At 41.5% G+C, this 23,716-nt stretch overlaps 3 protein-coding genes across 7 annotated transcripts; 2 read left to right on the plus strand and 1 right to left on the minus strand.

The window, feature by feature from the left end:
• Positions 1-647: 647 nt before the first annotated feature.
• On the plus strand, positions 648-23,295 carry nek9 (NIMA related kinase 9). Its single transcript, XM_010733869.3, has 36 exons — positions 648-1,443; positions 2,023-2,200; positions 2,283-2,338; positions 2,422-2,492; positions 2,600-2,705; positions 3,001-3,132; positions 3,219-3,329; positions 3,450-3,514; positions 3,640-3,690; positions 3,779-3,971; positions 4,064-4,208; positions 4,304-4,504; positions 4,672-4,718; positions 4,866-5,027; positions 5,121-5,229; positions 5,317-5,478; positions 5,584-5,751; positions 5,830-5,889; positions 6,006-6,193; positions 6,291-6,449; positions 6,602-6,706; positions 6,797-6,850; positions 6,931-7,104; positions 14,635-17,209; positions 17,299-17,400; positions 17,509-17,588; positions 17,682-17,786; positions 17,891-17,975; positions 18,051-18,119; positions 18,216-18,324; positions 19,127-19,286; positions 19,385-19,408; positions 19,519-19,597; positions 19,710-19,861; positions 19,949-20,024; positions 23,195-23,295. Exons 1-35 carry the CDS (start codon positions 1,258-1,260, stop codon positions 20,018-20,020), a joined length of 6,495 nt encoding a protein of 2,164 aa, XP_010732171.3. The 5' UTR covers positions 648-1,257; the 3' UTR covers positions 20,021-20,024; positions 23,195-23,295.
• Positions 1,334-14,643, minus strand: LOC104921362 (zinc finger, C2HC-type containing 1C). 5 transcript variants are annotated; one of them, XM_027274671.1, is made up of 4 exons: positions 11,145-11,222; positions 9,322-10,506; positions 8,813-8,957; positions 1,334-1,425 (listed from the first exon to the last, which is right to left on the minus strand). In XM_027274671.1, exons 2-3 carry the CDS (start codon positions 10,393-10,395, stop codon positions 8,853-8,855), a joined length of 1,179 nt encoding a protein of 392 aa, XP_027130472.1. In that variant the 5' UTR covers positions 10,396-10,506; positions 11,145-11,222; the 3' UTR covers positions 1,334-1,425; positions 8,813-8,852. The 5 variants fall into 5 exon arrangements, with proteins under 5 accessions (XP_027130472.1, XP_027130474.1, XP_027130473.1 ...); XM_027274673.1 differs by lacking the exons at positions 1,334-1,425; positions 11,145-11,222 and adding an exon at positions 14,277-14,643 and having other exon boundaries at positions 8,733-8,957; XM_027274672.1 differs by lacking the exons at positions 1,334-1,425; positions 11,145-11,222 and adding an exon at positions 12,892-13,008 and having other exon boundaries at positions 8,733-8,957.
• On the plus strand, positions 11,227-12,640 carry acyp1 (acylphosphatase 1, erythrocyte (common) type). The gene is made up of 3 exons (XM_010733870.3): positions 11,227-11,342; positions 11,553-11,640; positions 12,264-12,640. The coding sequence occupies exons 2-3, from the start codon at positions 11,560-11,562 to the stop codon at positions 12,477-12,479; spliced, it is 297 nt and encodes a 98-aa protein (XP_010732172.2). The 5' UTR covers positions 11,227-11,342; positions 11,553-11,559; the 3' UTR covers positions 12,480-12,640.
• Positions 23,296-23,716: the final 421 nt, after the last annotated feature.

Here is a 23,716-nt window from a genome sequence, read left to right on the forward strand (position 1 = left end):
TGTATGGCTGGCAGATTTAGCTTTTTTGGTTGACGTAACGAAGCATTTGAATGCCCTAAACGTTAACCTCTAAAGACATAACTGCTGTATGTGCCTGTAGATGTGACACAAAATATTACTTTCTGAATGATCTTGTGTTAATATGTTTTAAACTTAAATGTTAACAGACTTTGCATTACTCATAATAAGTCATGCTTAGAATGAACATGAGGTTAAGGGTTGTAGACTATCAACCTCTTGCAAACTTTGTGCAACAACTTTTATTGTTTTTAATTTTTAAAACATTAGTATGGCCCCCGGGCACCTTCACATTGTCAAATCTGGCCCTTTTAAAAAGAAATTTGGACACCCCTGATCTAATCTATCTATCCAGGTACCCTAGTCTCACTGTGACATGATTTTTCTTATATTACAAGTACTTTATAGTGTCACACTGGAGCCCATGAGTCCTGAACATTTGGTTTGAAATTAAGATTGTGAACTTAAACCTTTAAATGCATGCGACAGCTCTATATATGATACGTAAATTGCACTACAAACTACATGTGTGCCGTCCTTTATTTTGATTTAGCGGCGCTGGAATAGAGGAAAGACCAAAAACAGACACATCATAAAAACTCTGTCAGACAGGGAGGTTGTTTAATTTGACAGTTTCCGGGTTTGAGCCCGTTGAAACTGATGGACGTGTTTTCGGTGTGTCGTTAACTCTTTGGTCGAGTCTCAAAACTGTTTCAAACATTCGTTAATCGTGTGTTTGTTGGGCAGAGTTGCTTAAACTGTTTTAAAGTGGCCACGTGTTGTTTCCACTGTCGCTTTTCGTCTCGTTAGCTTCACCGTTAGCCGAGTCAAGCTAACGAGATAGAGGCCGCACCGGAAGTGCGCTGTGATGACTTTCAAAGTAAAACACACCACAACACGCTTGAGGATAAATCCTTTTATTTTGAAACTTCCAAAAGTTGGCTGAACTTCTTTAAAGAAAAAAAATCGTTGTGTCATGCTTGACACTGGCGCGACCACTATAGTTGCACGTATTTTGCTACGTTGTATTTTCCTTACATTGCGTGTCTGTGGTGGTTTTAGAGGCGGCGTGGCAGCACTGATACTTTGACAGCGTGTGTTTTTGTTACGCCGACAGCTGGGTGGTCATGTTAGACACGGTGTGCACGGTTTTGTAGGAGTCTTTCAGAAAGAGTTGTCGTAAAGGCCTGTTCGTGTTATTTCCATCACTGCCACTGGCTAACAAGTCCCTAAACAGAAATGTCACTGGAGGACTATGAAAGACATTTCGACTCGCTAAATTCAGAGTTGGGCGGCGGGTCTGTGGTCAGTGAGCGATCAGCGTCGGGCACGTTTAATGGCGAAGAGGAGAAGTTGCATTACATTCCTATCCGGATCCTCGGGAGGGGGGCGTTTGGTGAAGCAACCCTGTACAGAAGAACAGAGGTAAGCTGGGTTTATGCCATTTATTTTAAAATCATACAACCAACCATTTAGCCTCCTTGATGTTGTTTAATGTGCCTCTTAAAGACTGCAGTGAAAACATGTCTTCTGCAACTTGGACATGCATGAGGCAGAAAGTCAGAAATGATGAGAACCACTGCTTTCTGTAAAAAAAAATAAAATAATCCTGATTAGACATTTCAAGATATGTCTTGTTAGTAGTGTTACAGTTTGTTTTGTGAATTGCATTGTTGTCATTTATTTGTACAGGATGTCTGGCTAACTTGAATTGCTCATTGTTCCAATGTTTCCATGCCCCTGTGAAAAATTCTTGAGCGACAACAAGATAAATGACTTTCCCATGCCCTGCTTCTTTGGCCTGTATTACAAGTGGACATACAGCAGCACAAATCCTCTAAAAATGTATTTTAAACCAACAATATTTCATATTTTTTTGTACATCTCTGAGGGTTTTTCTTGTCTGTCTACTCTGTAAGCAGGTAGAGGAACTCAAACTGGTGTTTTCTGTCATCTGGACACATGTTTTTTTTTTTAATGCCATGTCCCCTGTGGCTTCCCTAGGACAATTCTCTGGTGGTATGGAAGGAGGTGGACCTGAACTCGCTCTCGGAAAAGGAGCGCAGAGATGTCATGAACGAAATAAGCATCCTCTCCATCCTAGAGCACAACAACATCATAGCCTACTTCAATCACTTCATGGATAAAAACTCCCTGCTCATTGAGTTGGAGTATTGCAATGGTAAGGAAATAATACTGCGTCCGCCCTGGAGTTTGAATGCTGTCCATCTGTGACTGAATGCTAATGTGACTTCTCATCGCAGGAGGAAATCTGTATGATAAAATTAACCAACAGAAGGGGAAACTTTTCAGTGAAGAGGTAAGAGTGCACCATTGCAAGGCGTTTAGTTAATACAAATATAATGTTACATACTTGATTATATCTTCAACTTGTTTCTTTAGGTGGTCATATGGTACCTGTACCAAATTGCCTCAGCAGTGTCCCACATCCACAAGGCTGGGATCTTGCACAGGTAAGCTGCATCTGTTTTTGTGCCCTTATCGTAGGCATCTGGCAAGTCGCTTGACTTTTTATTTGATATTTTATTTGTAATCAAACCATACTTTGTTTTTCTTGCAGAGATATTAAAACTCTTAACATTTTCCTGACCAAGACTGACCTCATCAAACTAGGCGACTACGGCCTTGCAAAGAAGCTAGACTCTGAGTTTTCAATGGCGGAGACTGTAAGTTGCTGCTTTCCTTCCTCTTAGCATCTTTACCTAGACTGGTTATGATTTAATAACACAGTAGTGAAATACTCTCTCAATTCTACTGACTCTACAGATTGAAAAATATAGTAAGAAGAAAACACACAGAGTAAATCTTAACAATTAGTGTGAATAGTTAATATTTGGTTGTCACAGACGACAGAGTTCATCACATGATATGAGGCTGTTTTATGGCATCACCCCTTCTGCATCAGCTTGAGATAAATATTTTACTAATCTCCTTTTTCTTTTTCTTCTTCTGTAAACCCAGTGTGTGGGAACTCCTTATTACATGTCACCAGAATTGTGCCAGGGAGCAAAATACAACTTCAAATCAGACATCTGGGCCATGGGTTGTGTAATTTTTGAAGTCTTAACTCTTACAAGAACATTTGACGCAACGGTAGGTTTGTTGACTTGATAGACATAGTTAATAGTAATCATTTGCATTGTTCAGAATTAATTTATTTTGCCGTTTGTGCCCATAAGAACCCCCTGAACCTCTGTGTGAAAATAGTCCAGGGCAACTGGACTATGGAAGTGAACTCGGATGTTTATTCGCCTGAACTGATCAAACTGGTTTATGAGTGCCTCGATCAAGTGAGTGAAAGGAATAATCACACCCAGAGATAATAGTGCATGCTAAGGAAAAATGTGGCCTTTGTCAGGACTATTATAATAAAGTAAAATGATATTTTTTTGTGTGTGTGTGTGTTACAGGATCCTGCAAAAAGGCCAACAGCTGATCAGATTCTGGACCAGCCAGTCATCTCCTGCTACAGGCAGTAAGTTGACTGAAAGAAAAAGAGTTGTTTTTTTTTAATGTTTCTTTCCATAATAAGAAAATATTTTAGATTCTATTGGATGCAGTGAAGTCAAAACACCCACTGACAACTTCATTCTCTGTTAGGGAGCTGGAAGAGCGAGTTGCCCTGCTGAATTCAGCAATGAAAAAACCAAAGTAAGTTCTCCATTTTAACAGCCTGTCTGTGGTCCCTGAAGTAAGATTTTGTGGTACATAATTGATGTTTTCCTGGTTTGCACCACAGGCTGAGTACGGTGACCGACACCCCTGTTGCTGTGGTGACCACACGCTCAAGGGAGGTGTACTTCTGGGGCGGAGGGAAGTTCACGCCCCAGAAAATGGACATGTTTAAAGGAGGCAGCAGTGCCCAACATGTGTGTGCAGGCGAGAGCCACTTTGCAGTGGTGACAGTGGAAAAGGAGCTGTATACATGGGCTGTGAGTACTGATTCGTCACTCTGGCAGAGATATAGTGGATCCAGTTGTTTTTGTGCTTTACTACAAAGACCTTTTTTCAACCATCGCTTCAGAATGTCCAAGGCGGAGCCAAGATGGTGGGCCAGCTGGGGCATGGAGATCAAGCCTCGTACCGGCAGCCAAAGAAGGTGGAGAAGCTACAGGGGAAGGCCATTAGACAGGTGGCGTGTGGGGCCGACTTCACCGCATGTGTCACCGGTGAGTAAGGAAAGCATCCTGAAACTTCTGAAAGAAAACATTGTCTGTAATCACACTTTCTGAACCCTCTGTTACTGCGGCTGCTGCTTTTGCAGATGAGGACCAGATGTACATGTTCGGATCAGACTATTACGGCTGCATTGGAGTGGAGGGTGAGCTCGGCATGGAGATTCTGGAGCCGGTGCTTTTGGAGTTTTTTGAGGAGCGGCCTGTCCGTCAGGTTTCGTGTGGAGACAACCATGTGGTGGTCTTGACTCAGAGTGGGGACCTCTACTCCTGGGGCTGCGGAGAGTATGGTACATAGGTTTGCTGTATTTACTGTTGTTTTAAGGTTAAGTCATTGAGCCTCTGCAAAGTTGTTTTTGCTGTTATAACTGTAGCCAGCAGGTGGAGACAGTTGCACTTTTAATGTACAGTCACACTACGTGTTCTCAGTCAAAACTGCTCTATTTTCCTGCTGCAGGGCGTCTTGGCTTGGAATGTGAGGATGACTTCTCTTCTCCAATGCAAGTAAGACTTTGTTCCCTGTTCTGGCATATTTTTAACAGTCTAAAGCCCTGCAGGAGCCAGTAAGATACAAAGCGTTTTAAGAAATATGATAAAAGAATCTTATTTGTTGCTATTTATTTAGTACTTTTTCATTTCTGGTTTTCCCAGGTGGAGATCCCTAAAGGCGCCACCATCTCCTCAGTGTCATGTGGCAGCGATGGAACCTTCTTTTTGACAGAAGCTGGAAAAGTCCTAGCATGTGGAAACAATGAATTCAACAAGCTTGGTCTGAACCAGGGAATCTCTGGTCTCAAGAACCACCCTGGAGAGGTACTGGGTTATACTTAGATGATGGTGTGAAGTAGAGACTTTAGGTGATGCACTTACAGCATGCTTATTTTAAGTTTTATTATTCACATACAGGCTTACCAAGGGATCCCATACATCACCACACTGACCTTGGCAAAGCAGCTGTCACGGTTCAAGATCCACGCCATAGCTCCAGGGAAGACCCACACAGCTGCTATTGATGGTAAACAAAGTTGATATTTCTCGTCTAGGTGAAAAAACTGGCCCTATTTCAAAGATTTCTTACTTCACGTGATTTTTGAATTCGCAGAACGTGGTCGTCTCATCACCTTTGGTTGCAACAAGTACGGGCAGCAGGGTGTGAAGGACTTTAAGAAACACCTGGGTGTCCAAGTCCTTGTTGGACCCTTTGGAGGGAAGATAGTGACCAAAGTGTCTTGTGGAGATGGCTTCACCATCGCAGCCACTGAGGGTGAGAACATGCACAGTCCTGTGGTGCATCTTCGTCAGTGCTTGTGGCTGACTGTGGACCTTTTTTTGTTTGTGAGGATACATCATCGTCTGTTATTTCTTGCAGACAACCAGATCTTTGCATGGGGAAACGCAGGAAATGGCCGACTTGGGATGCCTGCTGATAAGGGATTTGGTTCAGAGGTGTGCCCTGCCATGCCAAGGCCAATCTTTGGTTCCCTTCACCACGTACCAGACCTTTCTTGTCGTGGTTGGCACACCATTATCATAATGGGTTGGTAATCACAACCAGACACATGCACAGTGTACTGATGCCAGCAGCCTACCGGCTAATACATTTCCTTCTTTGCAGAGAAAGTGCTCAACTCCAAGACTATTCGCTCTAACAGCAGTGGACTTTCTATTGGAAGTGGTAAGTCCTTTTCTTTACTTACTGATTAGTGTATATCTTATTTGTCGTATTTGCTTGAGGATGTAGGATGTACATTTACACCTACAACTGTCCATTGTTTGTGTACATGCATACAGGAATGGGCCAGGAGGCATCTACTTCCACAGTGGATCTGGACATGGAACCTGGTTCAGAGACAGAGTGTCGTGATAGGGGTCTTGGGGGTACAATGGAGGATAATACAGAAGAGTGCTTCATGGGGACCTCGATGATGTCAGCGACAAGTCAGACTGGGGACAGCTCCTGTCCTCTCTGGCTTAGAAAGGTTTGTTACCATGAAAGCACAAAGCAGGAACCTTAATTTGAGTCAACATCTGGCTAAAGACCCAGTGTTCTGATTCAGGGATGTTCTCATTCAACAGGAGCTTGAGGATGCAGAGTACATCCCGATGCCAGAAGGCTCTGAGATACCAACTCCTGACCAGCTCTCTTCATTCTCTGACAGCGTCACTCTACCATATGAGGAGCTGAAAGAGCTGAAGGCCGCGGCAGCAGCAGTCAGCAGTAAGAAAGGCCTATCGGTAATGCCAAAATAGCTGTCCTTTGCACTAATCTAGACATGAATTATATACTCTGCTTTTATACTACTGTGTAAAACCTTTTTAAACCGTGTTCATGCTGTGAAATACTGTTTTTTGAAAGACCCATTATGTCCACTCACAATTCTCCTCAGACTAAACGAATGAGCTGTGGTAAAGTCAACGGACTAGAGGAGGTTGATGTCTGCAGAAAAGGAGAATCGGGCGCATGCTGCAAAGCAAGTAGCGAAGTCGCACAGGTATCAAATCTGCATACTCAACAGCGCAAATCATGATCTAATCAATACATCCCATCGCCACAGTATATGACAGAAAGGCATATTTTGCAGCTGCAAGAGACAGTCACTCGCCAAGAGATGAGGATCCAGATGCTTGAGAAGCAGGTAAGACTTTTTTTCCCCACCTGCCACCCTCAGTGCTTATTCTGATCTTTGTAACTGCATATATTCTTGCCGTCTCCTAGGTCGACGAGCAGCAGAAGGAGAATGAGCGGCTCTGGGCAGCAATCAGTCGCTCAACGCTACGCGAAGCAGGATGTGACAATAACGGAAACCATCACTCAGATCGTATGCCGGGTGACGGAGGAGGAAGAAGAGGTGGATTCACAAACCATGGGGGCCGATCTGCAGGGGCCAGTGTGTGAGACTTATCCTGCAGATATCTGATCATGGGAGAAGTGTCAAAACTCAACACATATTGAATTCAAGCTGGTTAGATAGGGAGTGGAGGCTCGGTCAGCGGGTGCAGCGTCCTTCCCAATCACAATGGTTACATTACAGTGTATGTTTGACAGAGCGCCAAGTTGCATGATTACATTTTATTGCCTATGTAATACTGTATAACACCTTGCACACACTCATGCTCACTTACACCTGGGTGCAGTGATCTAGCTAGTTTCTCCACAGGCTGAAATGTTGGCTGGATTCAACATGAAGCATCGGACCTTGACACATGCGAGAGGACAATCATCATAGTGTTACTCTGCAATGTGAATGTTAAGTCCATGTGTTGGTGGTGTTAATGACTCTAAGTGATGTCAGCATCGAGGCTCCAGTCTTTAGCGCCTCAGATTTTAGTATTTATCACATAACAGGTAAGACCAGCTAATGTAAATAGAAAACCGTTTGCCAATGCATGCAAAGATCGGGGGTTGCCTCCTCTCAGTTGTTGAGGGACGGGCAGCCAGTATGTTGTGCAGATTGATCATGATTCATGTTAGCGCCATCTTCCAATGTGAAAACATGACTTTCTTATGTGTCACTTTATTTTTGTCGTTTTCATTTCATGTCATTTGATATTCTTAAAAAGTGCCAAATACAAAATAACCTCTTAAACATTTTTTTTCCGTATTTATCAGACATGTTAGCTATTACAAATATATATTATTAAATATATATTTTAAAATTTGCATGTTTTATTGTCATATAAAAGCATTTGTGAAACATGAAACTACTGATTCACTACTTTTGGTTACTTTTTCTTATTGCCTTCTTTGAGTCTTGAATTCTTGTTGGTGCAGCACGTGTTGGTCTATCTTCTTTGTGACATGTATGAACACTTGAACAGTTGTCTTTGAATGTGGAAAACGGGGTTTTTAAAGCATTTATGATATAGCTGATCTATGCAGCTATACTGTTATTGTTTTCTTATTGCATTTTTTAAAACATTTGAACTGTCTTTGGTACTTTTCTGAAACGTTGTTTTGGCGTATTTTGCATCATTTGTGAACCCAAATATGTAATTGCATTTTGTTTTTTGGTTGAGGTCCGTTGGACGCATTGTGTGTGTTATAACAAACGTGTGTGTGTATAAAACCGCTTAAAATCTGTTGACTCTTTGTCAGTGAACTGTCGGATGTCAACAGTATAACACTGGCTGTATTTTCATGCAGTTAAATACAGTTCCTTAGCAAACTATTGAAACCAAAATTAGTGCATTTTACGACAATGCTGTGCCTTTTTGGGGATTTTTTATACAGTGTGATGACACAAAAATGTGCTTTATTTTTTTCAACAGTTAACCAAATATTGTGGAGATAACAGTTGTAGAAACCTTCCTCCTCTCACAGTCACACTGTTGCTTCATGCTGTGTGTAAAAGCCATAAATAAAACTAACAGCTATCTTTTGCTATGCGTGTATAGTCAATATTTTTACCAAAGTGTCAGCTACAGTATATTATTTCCTAATATTAACATGCTATCATAAGCAGCCAAACTTATCTTAGTTCAGTTTAGTTAATAGAGGATATATTCAAACAATGTAGACATGTATTAAAATCATATAATTCAGAGACTACACCAACAATAACGAGGTGGTGATGGATGACTGAAGATCTCTTGTTAACCTGGTCCTGGGCTGAAGTGTCCAGGTCCGTTCAGGTCAGCTCACTTAGACTGTTTTGGCCGTGAGGTTCCAGCTGGGAGTCGACCCTCATGCAGAGTCCCTGTGTTTGACTTGTGGGTCTGTCGTATGTTCTTTTTCTTTGCAACCTGAATAAAAAATCATCAAATACTAATTAAAAACAGTAAATACTCACTTAAAATAATCAATTTAGCATTAAATTCCCAAAATGTCAGGGAAATTTGGGGAAAATAAATTGGATTTATTTAAGATTTGCTGTCTCCAAACCAGATTACCCTGTCGACTACAATGTCGTCAAGGTATATGTATTAAACTTTAACTTTAAATCCAATATTAGTTTAGACGGAGTGTGCCCTCCCCTAGTGAGATGTACACCTAAAGATATCCTGTGTAGTTTTTTGTAAACAAAGAAAGCTATGTGGGACCCACTCTGGTTGGTAGGGGGGGAAATTGGAAGTGTGGCCTTTGAAAAGAGGGGAATATCTTACTGACCTCTGGAGTCTTGGGTCTGCTGTGGGTTTTCCAAAACTCCTCTATGACGGATCCTTTGGTCCTATTAACATAGGAGTTGAAGACCTGACGTTGTGTTTGTTTCACCTTTTTACAGATTTGGACATGCTTCTCCAGTCTTTCACTTGCAAACTTTCTGTTACAGACTCTGCAAGGAAGAAGCTGGTTGCTGGGGTCTGTGCTATTTTTAAGTCTGAGCTCCTCCTGCTCTGGTCTGCTGGAGTGAGAAGGACTAGAAATGGGTGCAAGCAGTGTTCCTCTTTCTTTTGCTTTCTCTGTTACATCCTGTGACTTTACACCTGTCTCTCCCCTATTATCTTTGTCACCCTCTCCTTTTCTTCTGCTATGCTTTTTCACATTTTCCCACCTCGATTTGTTCAGCTCTCCACCCACTTCTTGAACTACCTCATGAGTTTCTTTACGTCCTTTTCTTTGCAATTGGGAACTCTGTGCAACTTCTGTTTCCCTTCTTTTCCATCTGGCCTCTTCTTCTTCATGTGTATTCCTCATTTTGTCTTCATTTCTCTGATTCTGCCTCTTAAGTTGTTTAACATCCTCCTGCATCATCTTTTCTCTGCCTCTCACTGGTTCTCTGCTCTGTTGCTCGGATAGTCTGGTTTTTGTCTGAACTTTTCCCCTCTCCTTTTCAGCAGCATCTGCACTGTCTCTATGGATTTTTTGTCGTATTTTTTCCTCAACCCTGCACAGCTTCTCCTGCAGCAGGAGCTCTTTTTCATGAATTGCTCTGGCCATCTGCAGTTCTCCTCTGGGTGGTCTCTGTGAGTCTTTTCCTGAATGTTCTTGCGTTGACAAAGGCTCTCTTGGTCGTTTTGTAATAGTGATTTTTTCAAAATCATGTGCTTCAAGTGAATCATGGGTCTTGGGGTTGAGAGGCCTTCTGTGGCTCACAGGCTTCTTTGGAAATAGGCGGTCTTTCTCATCTGCTCTCCTACCAGGTACAACACCATGTTGTGATTGAGTACAGACAATGCTGTGACTTTTTCCTGCAACGTTCTTCCCTTGAGGACTGTGTTTTCTTCTTGTGTATGTGCTCATGGCTTCATCAATTGTTGAAGATCATGTCTTGAGGTTATGTTGTTGTTGTTCTTTAGATCTTTGCAAAAGACACCCGAACCAACCACACTAGCTGTTACTGATGGTCATTTCCTGTATACAAAACAAAACAAGCAAAGAAATGGAGTAAGGTTTACAAGAGGAAAGGGTTGGGGAGCATTTGTTTGTATAAAATGTTATGTATAAAACTTTGCTTAAGTCTGGTACTAAAATTATCCAATAAACTCCATGTTACTAGTCTAAATGTAGAAAAACAATTCAAGTCAGAACAAATAACATCACGATGAGATAAAAACTATGAAGATATGTGCTATAACTTTCATTGTAAAGGTCCTTAGGTTGAGCTTAACAATTACTTCTTGACGTAGACAGCCATGGACAAAATTTATTCTGCAGCTTTCAACCGAAGTAAACAGTGTTTAGCAGATACTCCACCATCCTGACCTTTATGGGACTTTGTGGCTACAAAGTAATCAGAATCAGATGTAGTTTGTTGATGAAGATCATGTTATACCATCATAATAATATGCAAGTGAGTGGGCCTTGAGTGATGTGACTGTGATGTCAGCTCTGAATGATGCTGATGAAGACTAATACATGACGTTTCTTGTCTTTCTTTGGTAACATTTGTTTACATAGAGGTCAATGTCAGAAAAAAATGTAGCAAGCTGTTATCTGTACTTGTTTTGACCTGTTTTTCTCAATGAACCCGTGAAGAAACAAACACTTACTGACTTTACGTCGTCTCAATTAAAAAATAACGCTGCGTATCCTTCGCCTAATGTTTACACCCGTTGCCTAGAAACAAGGTCTCGCTAGTGTTCCCTTCCCTGATTGGTCCGTTTCGCATCACGTCCGGAAGCGAAAAGCCCCGTATGTTTTTGAATCGAGATCCTTCGGAGCTGCGTGGTCGTCCTCACACCACTCAGGTGAATTAAATAACAGACAGCGAGCTATCGTGTGTTAACAAAGCATTGATACGAAGCTAAACGTGTTAATTATCCAGGTTTGAAGTCGTTTGATCATAAACAAACAGGGTTAGCATAGCTCGCAGCTGTAACGTAGCACCTGCGTTGCATGATGAGTCTGTAAAATACTCAACACAGCACCAAAGTACTGTCTCATTTCTCCTTTTCTAGGTCAACTATGTCCAACGAAGACCTAATTTCAGTGGATTATGAAATTTTTGGCAAAGTGCAAGGTGTATTTTTTCGGAAATACACTCAAGTGAGTTTGACAGTGACATAAGTTTAGCCTAATGATAGTTTAAAGGTCCAGTGTGTAACATTTAAGGGGATCTATTGACAGAAAGTAGTGTTGAAATCACCTGAGAATAATAATCATTATGTCTTTGATAGTCTACAGAGGGAGCGGGTCCTCTTCTACGGAGTCCACCATGTTAAATCACTTTGTTTCTACAGTAGCCCAGAACGGACAAACTGGCTCTACATAGGACCTTTTGCTTTTGTCATAAGTTTCACGGTCACTGTAGAAGGTGGGGTGAGGAGTATTCAGTTGGTTGCATTCTGAAATTTCACCACTACATGCCGTTCGGTTTTACACACTGGACCTCTTAACAAGATAATCTTATCTTTAAGGTTCACGCTCACTATGTTTCTGTGGAAGTTTCAACCACCTCACATGGTACTGCAGATGGAGTTTCATAGAGTTTTTTTTTTTTAGACAAGTAGTCTTTGTCTTACATATATATATATATAATGCTTAGAGATTTCAGTGCCAACCCTGAACTTCTATAACTTATAATTAATTCCCTTCACTATATCCCATCACAGTTATATTCTCCATCAGCCTGCCTCTGCTATCTTCTAATTCAGTGTTTCCTTTCCCAGGCAGAAGGGAAGAAGCTTGGCCTTGTTGGATGGGTCCAAAACACAAGCGCAGGAACAGTTCAGGGGCAGCTACAAGGCCCACGCAGGAAGGTGAAAGAAATGCAAGAATGGCTGAAATCCACCGGGAGCCCCAAGTCGCACATAACCAAGGCAGAGTTCAAGAACGAGAAAACAGTTGATAGCCTAGAACACTCCTCTTTTAATGTAGTTAAATAGTGGGATTGTGCCTGTATTATTAACTTTGAGGCTGATGTTTTATTTATTTAGTTTTTCAAATGCACCTCGTAATTAGTGTAAAAGATGTGTGTATGTTAGGTCTCCTTAACATCTACAATATATGGAATTACATGAATAAATGAAAAATTCCTTTCAGCAGGCGTCACATTGTTTGAATTTTATTATAATAACAGCAATAAGGGAATATTTGATGACTTTTACTAAAAGTTTATATCAGCTGTAACACAGAAAACCTGGTTATCAGGGACCTGGACTAGTATGTGACCACATTATTTTAGAAAGACTGTTACCACTGTAATATGTTTGACGGGCAAACAAATCCAGGGAACCAGGTCCAGGAAACATCCAAAAAGGCAATGGTGTGACCTTGAAATAAAATATGTCATCTCACCTATCTTGAGCTGCATCCATAAAGACTGACTGAAGGAGTCTGAGCGGATCCTGATGAAAAACTTAATACTGATCAGGATGCTGCTGTCCTCCTTTGGCAGGTACTGAGTCCTGCATGTGGCTGTGGACAAAGAATAGCAAAATAGACAAAGATGTAGAATTAATTCATCCTCTATTTGTGTTAATTTGATGAGGAAAACACTTGTGTTATAGGGAGGGACAACTGGACTCATGTTTGTTTCCCGTCAAACATATTACAGTGGTAACAGTCTTTCTAAAATAATGTGGCTGATTACACTGATTATAAGTTTACTCCTTCTGTTGGAGGGTATTTGAATTTAGGTGATGATTATGAGTTTGGACTACACATATACAATGATATTTTATTCTCATGTAGGCTGCGGTGCCAGTGTTCTCTGTTGTTTAGATTAAAAATATTTTTTTTATTCAAGTTTTTACATGCATTTTACCTAAAATACAACCACACACACACAAAGGGCTCATAGACACGCAAATAAGAGAGAGACAGTGGAGTGAGCCACACCTAGCAGCTTTCCTTGGAGCAGTTAAGGGCTCGGTATCTTGCTCAAGGAGTTGATTTGGCACCTCCTCCATAGTTTTGGTCCATGCTGGACTTGAATTGGCCACCCCACCTGGTTCCCAAGCCAAATCCCTACAGACTGAACTACTGAAGTTTCAGGTTTATTTATCATATGCAGGTTAAAAGTCCAGTGTGTAGAATTTAGTTGCATCCAGTAGTCTAATTGCTGGATTACAATCTCCTCACATCACTCTGGGCGGCAGTAGCTTAGTCCATAGAGACTTGGCTTGGGAACCGGAGGGTGGCCAGTTTAAGTCCAGCATGGACCCAAAATATGGAAGGTGGACTGGTAACTGGAGAGGTGCCAGTTCACCTCTGGTGCCTTTCTCAAGGGCAGAGGTGCCCTTGAGCAAGGCACCGAACCCCCAAACTGCTCGCAGGGCGCCGGTCTGGATGGCTGCCCATCGCTCCACCATCTCTCTCCACATTTGCATGTCTATGAGCCTTGTACTTGTACTGTATGTGTGTGTGTTTGGGGTTGTAAATAAAAAAAATGAGTGAAAGGGAGTTGAGGGGATTAATAAAGTATATCTTCTTCTTCTCACCTTCCTAGTGTAAAGCAGAAACAACGCTTTAAAGGCCCTGTCTAGAGTCAGTATTTAGTTTTTTTCTATTCTGGGCTACAGTAGAAATACATAGAAGACATAAAAGACACATTTTTAGGTAACAACAATAAAAAAAAGATACTTATTTGAAGGTGATTATATATGCATGAAAACATAATTATGAATATTACATACAATGCATGCCTTATTCTGAAAATAAAGGCCTCAAATCTTACTTACACTGCGCCTTTAACACATGCCATGGCACACTCCGCACAGCAGGCAGCGCTATGCTCATGAAGCCAGTGACAATCAGCCAACGAAGAAAAAGAAGACGACGGTCCTTCACACCAGGAGATGGCACTGTTAGTTTTGGCTGTCACGGTCACTTCTTGTTGTTCCACGTTGACTGTAAACAAATGTTAAGTTTGCTTACAGCCTGTCTTTATTTTATTTATCTAATTTAACGAGCTATGAACTCGGTTTTAATGCTAAAACTCACTAGCCGTTACTGTAGCAACGGCTCGTTAAGTATGAGCCGTTACCTAGCAACGGCTCATACTTAACGAGCCTGTTTATGTTGTTGCTGTGAGGTCAGGCTGAGTATAATGTGTTGAACACCATGATTAAATGTTTGCCTAAAGAGGTCCAGGGTAAGCTTCGCTCCGGTGTCGCCATCCCGTCGCTTCAGCAGTGCGTGGAGGAGCTTATCCTGAACGGCATCGATGCCGAGGCGACCTGCGTGGGAGTCAGGATGGACATGGAGGCGTTCAAAGTCCAGGTGATCGACAACGGTGCCGGGATGAACGCCGAGGACATGGAGTGCGTGGGAAACAGATACTACACAAGCAAATGCAGCTCTGTTGAAGACCTGGACAACCTCAGGTGGTATGGTTTCAGAGGAGAAGCCCTGGCGAGTTTAGTTTCTCTGGCCACACTTGTTGAAATCTCATCCAGGACCAGATCTTCAGTCAAAACACACGTCAAAATCTTCAAGGGTGGCAAAGGGATGGATGTGTTTGAAGCAGAGACAGCACGACCCTCTGCGGGGACAACTGTTGTCATTTGTAGCTTTTTCCACAACATGCCAGTCAGGAGGAAGAGGATGGACGCTGTCCTTGAGGGAGAGAGAATAAGACACAGATTGGAGTCTGTTTCTCTGATGCATCCCTCTGTGTCTTTCACCCTGAAGAATGACTGCACAGGAGCCATGATGGTGCAGCTTCCCAAAGCTAGAAACACCTACCACAGGTTTGTTCAGATACACAGCCTCGATCGAGCACAGAAACTCAGGGAAATCAGCCACGTGCAAGGGCAGTTCGAAGTGTTGGGTTACATTGGCAGAGAGGGTCACTACAACAGCAGCTTACAGTTCCTGTACGTAAACGACAGACTGCTCCTGAAAACACGGATACACAAGCTGCTGAACTTTCTCCTACGCAGACTAAGTTCAAATCAGAAAAATGACAGTCAAGAGTCTGCCATCAGGAGTCCAAAGCACAAACGGAGCCAAGAGCTGCACGGAGTATACATCATCAATATCAAGTGCTCTTACTCAGAGTATGACATATGTCTTGAGCCTGCCAAAACTCTAATAGAGTTCAAAGATTGGGATGGCATTTTGCTCTGCATAGAAGAGGCAGTGAAAGCTTTCCTGCGAAGGGAGAACTTGGTGTCTGTGTTTTCTCAAGAAGACCTGGACAATGTGTCGCCCAAATTGTTTGGCACTCACAATGCAGTTGAAGAGATGGACAACACCGGCAGTGGTGGCCAAGCAACAAGCAGTGCTTCCGCAGTAGATTGCGATATTGGAACGAAACTGGCATCTGAACCTGTTTATCGTAAGCGCAAAGATGACCGTGTATGTGAGGATAGTGTTTGTCAGGAGTCTGGTCTGATGGAGTGCAACGAAGAACAACTGGGGCAGAAAATAACTGCAAATGAGTTGGCAGAGATAGGAAGTGAAGGAAGCATAAACAAAGAATGTAGAGATGAGCCACTGTGTGAGCTGGCTAGACTAGAGCCTGCATCTGATAATAACATTACTGAAGAAGGAGAGGAGCCAACATTCAGTCAAACTGGGGAAAGCTCTCAGATATTATGTACGTCAAGTTCAGCCAGACAACTAGAAAGTGAAAAACCGAAACTTTCAAAAGAATTGGAGATGGGATTAAATAACATTATAGATACCTCATCCACCAATGTGACATCACTAGACAAAATTCAGCCTGCTTTAAACATAATTGAGCAAACATTGCCAGGCTGCCAGGCTACAGGAGGGCAGGAACAGACTGCAGTAAGTAACAGAAAGATCAGTCTGTCTGATCCATACATTCACGAGAGTCTGCAGACTCGGGACCCGTCCCAAATCAACAAGTCCGTATTTCAGCAGCAAATTTCTGCATCAAAACGCAAAATCTCGCTGGATGCAGGCCTTGACAGATCTTGTCGGAAACTATGCAAAGACTTTACTGCTCTAATTCCCTCAAAAGTTCCCAGAATTGTAACTTGTCCAAAGTTATTTTTATGTAAGGAGTCTGGATCTCTTGAGAAGTTTAGAAGAGTATATGGTAAATCTGATGAACTAAAATTATCCTCTCAAAGGACTCTCCAAAGCAATAATACTACACTGCCTCACACAGACAGATTTATTTTGAATTCACAGAATTTGTTGGTACTTCAGAAAGATCAACAAGATGTCGATGTTACAGAAAAAGATAAGACACGGAGCAGCCTCTCGGTTTCCACCACGTTAAAACCAGTTTCAGCACAGAATATAGGCAAAACGTCTTTGGCAGCAAAACTCTGCCACTTAAAACAACACAGGACGGACGATTCAAAAGTATTACCACATCTGTCCAGGACTACCACACAGGACAATACGTGTGTCAGTATAAGTAATGACGGCATCCAAGACAGCAACAACGAGAATCACTGTGATGCTGCAGAGGATCTTGAACCAGTGCCAGGTTCCAGTACAGATCCTCAGCTGGAGGAGAGAGAAGAGGCGACAACATCAGGTGACTGGCTGCATCACTACGATACATCTGTGGGAAAGACGGTTTACGTCAACAGAGTGACTGGGCTCAGCCGATTCAAGGTCCCGTCTACTGAAGATGTGCGCTGTACATCTGATGTCACCAATATGGCAGTTAGTGTCATCTCTGAAATGGGTGAGTTTTTCTGCGGTTATAAGCAGATTATGATGACTTGATAATAACCCAGAATACCTTCACTGTCACTGTTGTTCCTTAAACTGTAGGGATGGAATACAGATGTTACCCATTTCAGGTGGATCTAGTCTTACCTTTCCTGCCTAAATCCAGGACAGACAGAGTGATTAGCTCAGGGCTTGACAACAGAGGTACCTCACAGACAGAGTGTAGACTACAGGGTGCCTAACACATGCACAAAGTATACAAAATGACTTCAGGCATGTTTGTGTTTAAGGACAGTCTTGTCTGTTTTACAGATGGCAATAGTGAGAGCTCGAACTCACTTACCTCACTGTATTCAAAATGGAATAACCCTGTGTTCATCCGACCTCCTATGGTAAACAACAAATGAGTGTTTTGTATTTTTTTAATCTAAAGTTTCGTGTTCTGCTGTTGTAATGATGCATTATTAACTCTTCTGCACTGACAGGTCGGCGTGGACATATCAAGTGGGCAAGCTGACGGGCTGGCTGTCAAGATTCACAACATCCTCTTTCCATACCGTTTTTCTAAGGATATGATTCACTCGATGAAGGCAAGTCTCATTTGTGGTTTCCTTTTGAATGCTCTGATGAAATTGTTCTTTATTATGCTTCAGCCTTTTTGCTGACACAAGCAATTTGCTGTTTAATTACATAGGTCATTCATCAAGTGGATAAGAAGTTTCTTGCATGTCTTATTAATACGAGGGATGAAGAGCCTGCAGCACTTGCTGCAACAGAAGGTATCGAGAGGAACATCACCATTTTGTCTTTTACTGATTTATAAATGGCTCATGCATTTTATATTAAAATCCCAGGAAACCTTCTGGTACTGGTGGATCAACACGCTGCACATGAGAGAGTTCGACTTGAAAATTTAGTTGCAGGTAAAAAACAGAACAAAAACGCACAGTATTAATATATAATGCTGTTGGTAGGATCCTGATGTGATACTACAGTCATAACTGTTTGTCCTGTCGTAGATTCCTACGAGGATGACCCAGAGGCACCAGGGGAGAGACGTCTGTGTTCATCAACTATTCTGCCACCTGTTGAGATCAGCGTAACAGAAGAGGAGCTAAGACTGCTTAGGTGTGCTTTTTTATATGAAGGCTCTAGCCTTCACTAGCTACTTTTCAGAAGTTAACTGGTGCAGGACCTGTGTCTTCTATATTTAGGAACAACTCCTTGAATTTGTGGGCGAAGGTGTTTTTTTTGTCGTTTTTTTGCTTTGGTATGGTGGCTTTGTCATTGTTGGATGGATTTACTTACCCTGCATTTTGCCTTAAACTGGTTGAGGTTTGAGAGCGAGCAGTTTGCTCTATACAACAGCCGAGACACCCAGCAGCAGTTTTTGGCAACGAGGTGAAGGATGGTAGCAATAAAGATGACAGATAGGGGTTGGTGCAGTGACGCAGCGTCATTTTACCTCTGTCTTAACCCAGAGCTGTGGCGTAACACTGTGCCTTATGATCCATCATTCAGTAACATCAGTGCTTTTATTGTGTAATAATAGTAATAACAGAGTTTACATAGTAATACGACTTATTTAATGCAAAGGTTGTGTTTGCTTGACTGTGTTGTCTGTTTCCAGGCAGTGTAAGAAGTCAGATCGGAGGAACACGTTCTGCCTTGTTTCCCCTCTTGATTATGGTTACAGTAAAGATATTCTGGAGCTTTGATCCCTTTGTGATTCAGTTGTCGTGATCTACATTCCTTGATTATATGAGGCCTCACAGATACTGACACACAGACTCAGTCATTCACCTCAGAAATCTGTTGTCATGTTATAAACCTGTTTGTTTCACACGATGGACATTACATTACACATTACATTGGTAGTGCTGTTGTGCAGTGTCTTACGTTTTGCTGATGTGCTGTGGACTTCTTTCAGGTCATGTCAGCCACATTTGAGGAGTTTGGGCCTGGAAGTGAAGTTATCACAAGTGGCAGATCCACAAGTCATTGTAGGGAAGGTACCACTGTGCTTTATAGAAAAGGAGAGGAATGAGCTCAGGAGGGGGAGACCATCTGTTATTAAGCCTATAGTTGAGGTAAGACTTCTGAAAAAAATCTGTTGTATCACTCATTTAGCCAAGTGATTGTTTAACAATTGTTTCCCCTTTTGTTCACTATTTTGCTTTTTTTCCAGGAGTATCTTCGAGAGCAGATTGAGGTAAGTCCAGAAGTGTGTTTCTAGTGCCTAAATCTTTATCTGGGGAGAAAGTATCTCATATAGTAGTGTAATATCAATAAATGTGTATCGTCTCTTATTTTTTGTCTCAGCTACTTCGCTCAACTGGTAGGGTGAGAGGAACTCTGCCTCTCACTGTGCTGAAGGTGCTAGCCTCCTTAGCATGCCACGGTAAGGTTTAATTAATATATTCTCCATCCTTCAGCAAAAGTGAATGAATAAATTACAGTCTCACAATGAAATCTTCATACAAATCACTAGCACACATGTATGTATTCAACAGGTGCCATCAAATTCAATGACAGCCTGAGTAGAGGTGAATGCCACAGCTTGGTGGCATCCTTGTCCTCCTGTCAGCTCCCCTTCCAGTGTGCCCATGGCCGTCCATCCATTGCTCCTTTAGTAGACATCCTCCATTTGGACAAAGACCAGAAGGTACCAGACTGGAGTGGTTGTGTTGAATTCAAGACATTGTTTACAGCACCACAATCTGAGTGTGACTAATCATTCTTGTCCCTGCAGGAATCACAGAAACCCAACCTCCAAAAGCTGAGGAGAATGTATAAAGCATGGGAACTTTATGGAAATAGATAAATGGGTGTGTATTTTATTTTAAATGTGTACTTTATGAGCTGATGTAACTCATAAGAACATAAAAACATTTTTACTCAATCATCTTCTTTTCCTTGAAGAATAGTTTCAAATAGAAAACTTGCCACATGGCCATTGCACTCAACAGCTCATGGAGAAGAGGAGCTCTGGTGTTGATGGAAAGTGTTCACGACAGGAAATACCTCAGTCAACTTAAATGTTTCAGACACAATAAGCAGTTTATCACAGAGGAGAAAACTGCTAAAACTCTGAGATCCAACCCTCAAGCTTGATCTTCTGGCCACACCCGACACATCAGTTGTTAAAGGCAAAACACCTGCTAAGACCTCACAGATAAACTCAAACTTTATTTATTTATTTATATGGTACATTTAATGCAGTGCTTCACAGAAAAATTAATAAAATTAATGTTAATTCTAAAAAGTTATGATTAAAGTAAGCCAATAGAAATATACACATGGGAGTGTGCATAGAAACCAAGGCCCAATTTGGCAAGATGTAAAAACTGCCAAATAAAAACAGCTAAAAGTTAATTAAAATCCCTTAAGTGAATAAACACAAGGGATAAAAGTATTAGAGTAGATGTATGAGGATTAAAAGTTAGGCAATAAATGATGAGGCACCTTAAATAAAAGCCAGACTAAAAAGATATCTCTCAATAATAATATTTACAGAGGGTCGAGTCCTCAGTTTCAGTTTCTAACTGTTCCAGAGATGAAGGCCACAGAGGACAAAAGAAATTCTAGAATATTTAAAGCCATATAAAACGCTACAGCTGCAAACATAATGCCATCGTTTCTTCAAGTAGTTAAAGTCATCTGCAATGGACTGCGAGAGGTGCTCAGCCTCACCTCAAGAGGGGTCAGTTTCTTCACACCTCTGACAAAGAGGTGATACATGTGATAACCTGTATCACCTTTCTCACTGCTGAGTTCATCATGCATCATTTAAATTAACGGTACTCAGTATTAACACAGTCCTTTAAGTATTCATAGTTGTTGTAGTTGCTTCCACGCCATGCTCCATGATCAGTATAACCAGTTGAATTTAAGACAAGTATTGATCGCTTACTTATGTCATCTGATAAAAAGTAATCAGGATTTTTAATCATTGCAGTAGTACATCTTTGGCTCTCATGCTATGGTGTCTTGACTGTTTGTCCACTGGAGTTGGAATACTCACATGATCACTAATAGACCTTTTTCACAGCAGGCATTTTGACTTGCCAAAACCAAGAAACTGATAACATTAGTGATGGCTGCATTGCATTTAGGTGAGGGCTCTGGTATTTTGCCACTGACATAGCTAATTAAAACACGTAATTTAATGGAGCCATCTTTAATGTTATAAGTTACACCTGTGCTTGTCCTGCTTTGACAAGTCAAAATGTCTGCTGTGAAGAGAGTCTATAGCTTTAATATGATTTAATGTTAGGTATTTTAACCTCAGTCACCCATCGGAGATCTGCTGTTGAAGCAAACGTCAAACTGGTTGTGATTTTCTTCTGTTAATGAAAGTGTCTCTGTTGTGGCTCCTTCTCCTTGCTGCCAAAAGAATCATTGATCTGAGGAAAGAGTCAACAGAGCACACAAAGTCGCTAGGAGTAAAGCTGGATGATAAACCAATATTACTGCATGGACGTCTTGATATGAGACTAGACAAGTCATATCATATCATATAATTAGTTTTGTTTTCTTTGTTTCTTAAAGGCTGCAAAACAATAAAATGGCAATGTTCCTAACATGTGGTATTAGACTGTTTTCTCAGCATGACATTTTTAAAAATGCCCTTGTATTTCTGACAGTTATCGCAGAAAATATCAAATCAGTTATTGTTTTTACCCTCTTTTATTAAAAGTAGTATTTGTAGTAATATAGGGAGTATTTACAAGGATGTATATTTATTGCAGGATGTAGTGACCCAATGTCTTATTTTATTACATACATTATTACTTACAGTGGATTTCAGGTGTGACACGTTCACGTACCTTCAAATCAGTTCTGTTTTTTTTTTGGCTGTTCTTTGTTAACAACACATTTTTAGTGGATGTCTTAGTGGAGACATTTTCTAGATTTGATAGCAAACATCAGGTCCGAGGGGACTGATCTAAGTCTTGACATGCCACCAATCCCTTGTTTTGATGGTGGGGGTGAAGGACGATGCTGCTCCTGTCAAATGCATCCCCCTCTCCTCCTTCCTCCTCCTCCTCCTCCTCCCTTCCTTTCTCTCTCTCCTCCTGCCTCCAGTTCCGGGTCGCATCACGTGACTTCTCCGCCTCCACATGTGCAGCCTCTCCTCTTCACCACCACCTCCTCCTCCTCCTCCTCCTCCTCCTCAAGTAAACAATTCAGCATCATTTCATTATGTCTGCTAACACCACTCGATTCTTATCTTCTAGAAAAGGCAGCCCCAAAGTACTGAGCAGCTCACAGAGACGTCTGAGTTCAAGTATGCAGTATGTCTCATATCAATGAAATGCAGACTAAAATCACATGGAAGCAGAATACATTATATACAGAATACAAAGCTTTTACATTATTAAACAATATCAGTTCATATTCGGTTATGTGTGTGTGATCTGAATCGCATCTTTTACCCTTGATCAAATGGATGCACCATCATCGCACAGGAAATGGTTACATGTGTGTATTTATAAATAGGCTCACGTTTCTTCTCACCCCACATTGCATTCATATGAAGCCGATATTTATGAATGGGAGTGAAATGAAAACTGTCTTTCGTGGCGGTGATGTGGTAAAGGTTGTAACCAAATGTGATTTTAAAAAAAAGGCAGACATATTATTCACGGAGGAAATACACAAAGAGGATGAATGTCAAAATAATGCTCTATTTTTTATTTATTTATTTTTTTACCCCGAAATGTAGGCCTGTGTGGCTGTCAGTCTGCCCCCCCCCCCTCCCCTTCGGCTGATGGTACAGTCTTGGTTCATTCATAAAATTCTAGCAGAGCATAAAAGGAGGGGCTTGCATTCTAGTCGTCCAGTTACCAGGTATATACCTGGAGAAAAGACCCGAGCCGCTCTGCCCAGCGGAAGGCCAGAGTTATATTTGTCATTGATCAGGACTTTTTTTTCTCCCCCCCTCTCTCCCTCCTCGTGATGTATCACAACAACCTGACGCCCGACATGGATTCAGTCTCACCCACCTGCCGGACAGAGTCTCCTGTCGGGACACTCTGCCAGAAGACGCCAGAAGAGGCGAGCTCTCCGGCTTCCTCCTCAGAGAGCAATGCAAAGGTATGAATGGCTTTGTTGATCATATATATCCAACAAGCAGGTTAAACATCCATTTTAATGTGTGTCCTAATGCTTTTTTAATATAATATATATTTATATATTCACGGTGGGGGGAGGGGGAGGCTGATTGATAAGATTTTAATTAACTGGGTGCGCTTATTTTTTTAAACACAATTTTTTGATATATAGATATATATATATAATATATAATATATATATATATATATATATATAAGGAGCAGGGATCAATGCAAGTGTGAATGAGACAAAATAGCAGCGTTGGTCGGGTTGTTATGATTCCGACGTCCTGGGACCAAATGTGAGCGTGTCGATGCAGCGGTTCATTGAGAAAAATAAATCCATTCAGGAGACTCCACAGCATCTCTGCGTCAGTGTTGACGTCAGAAACAATGATAAAGTC

The sequence above is a fragment of the Larimichthys crocea genome, chromosome XXIV (genome assembly GCF_000972845.2).
Source record: "Larimichthys crocea isolate SSNF chromosome XXIV, L_crocea_2.0, whole genome shotgun sequence".
Classification (NCBI taxonomy): domain Eukaryota; kingdom Metazoa; phylum Chordata; class Actinopteri; family Sciaenidae; genus Larimichthys; species Larimichthys crocea.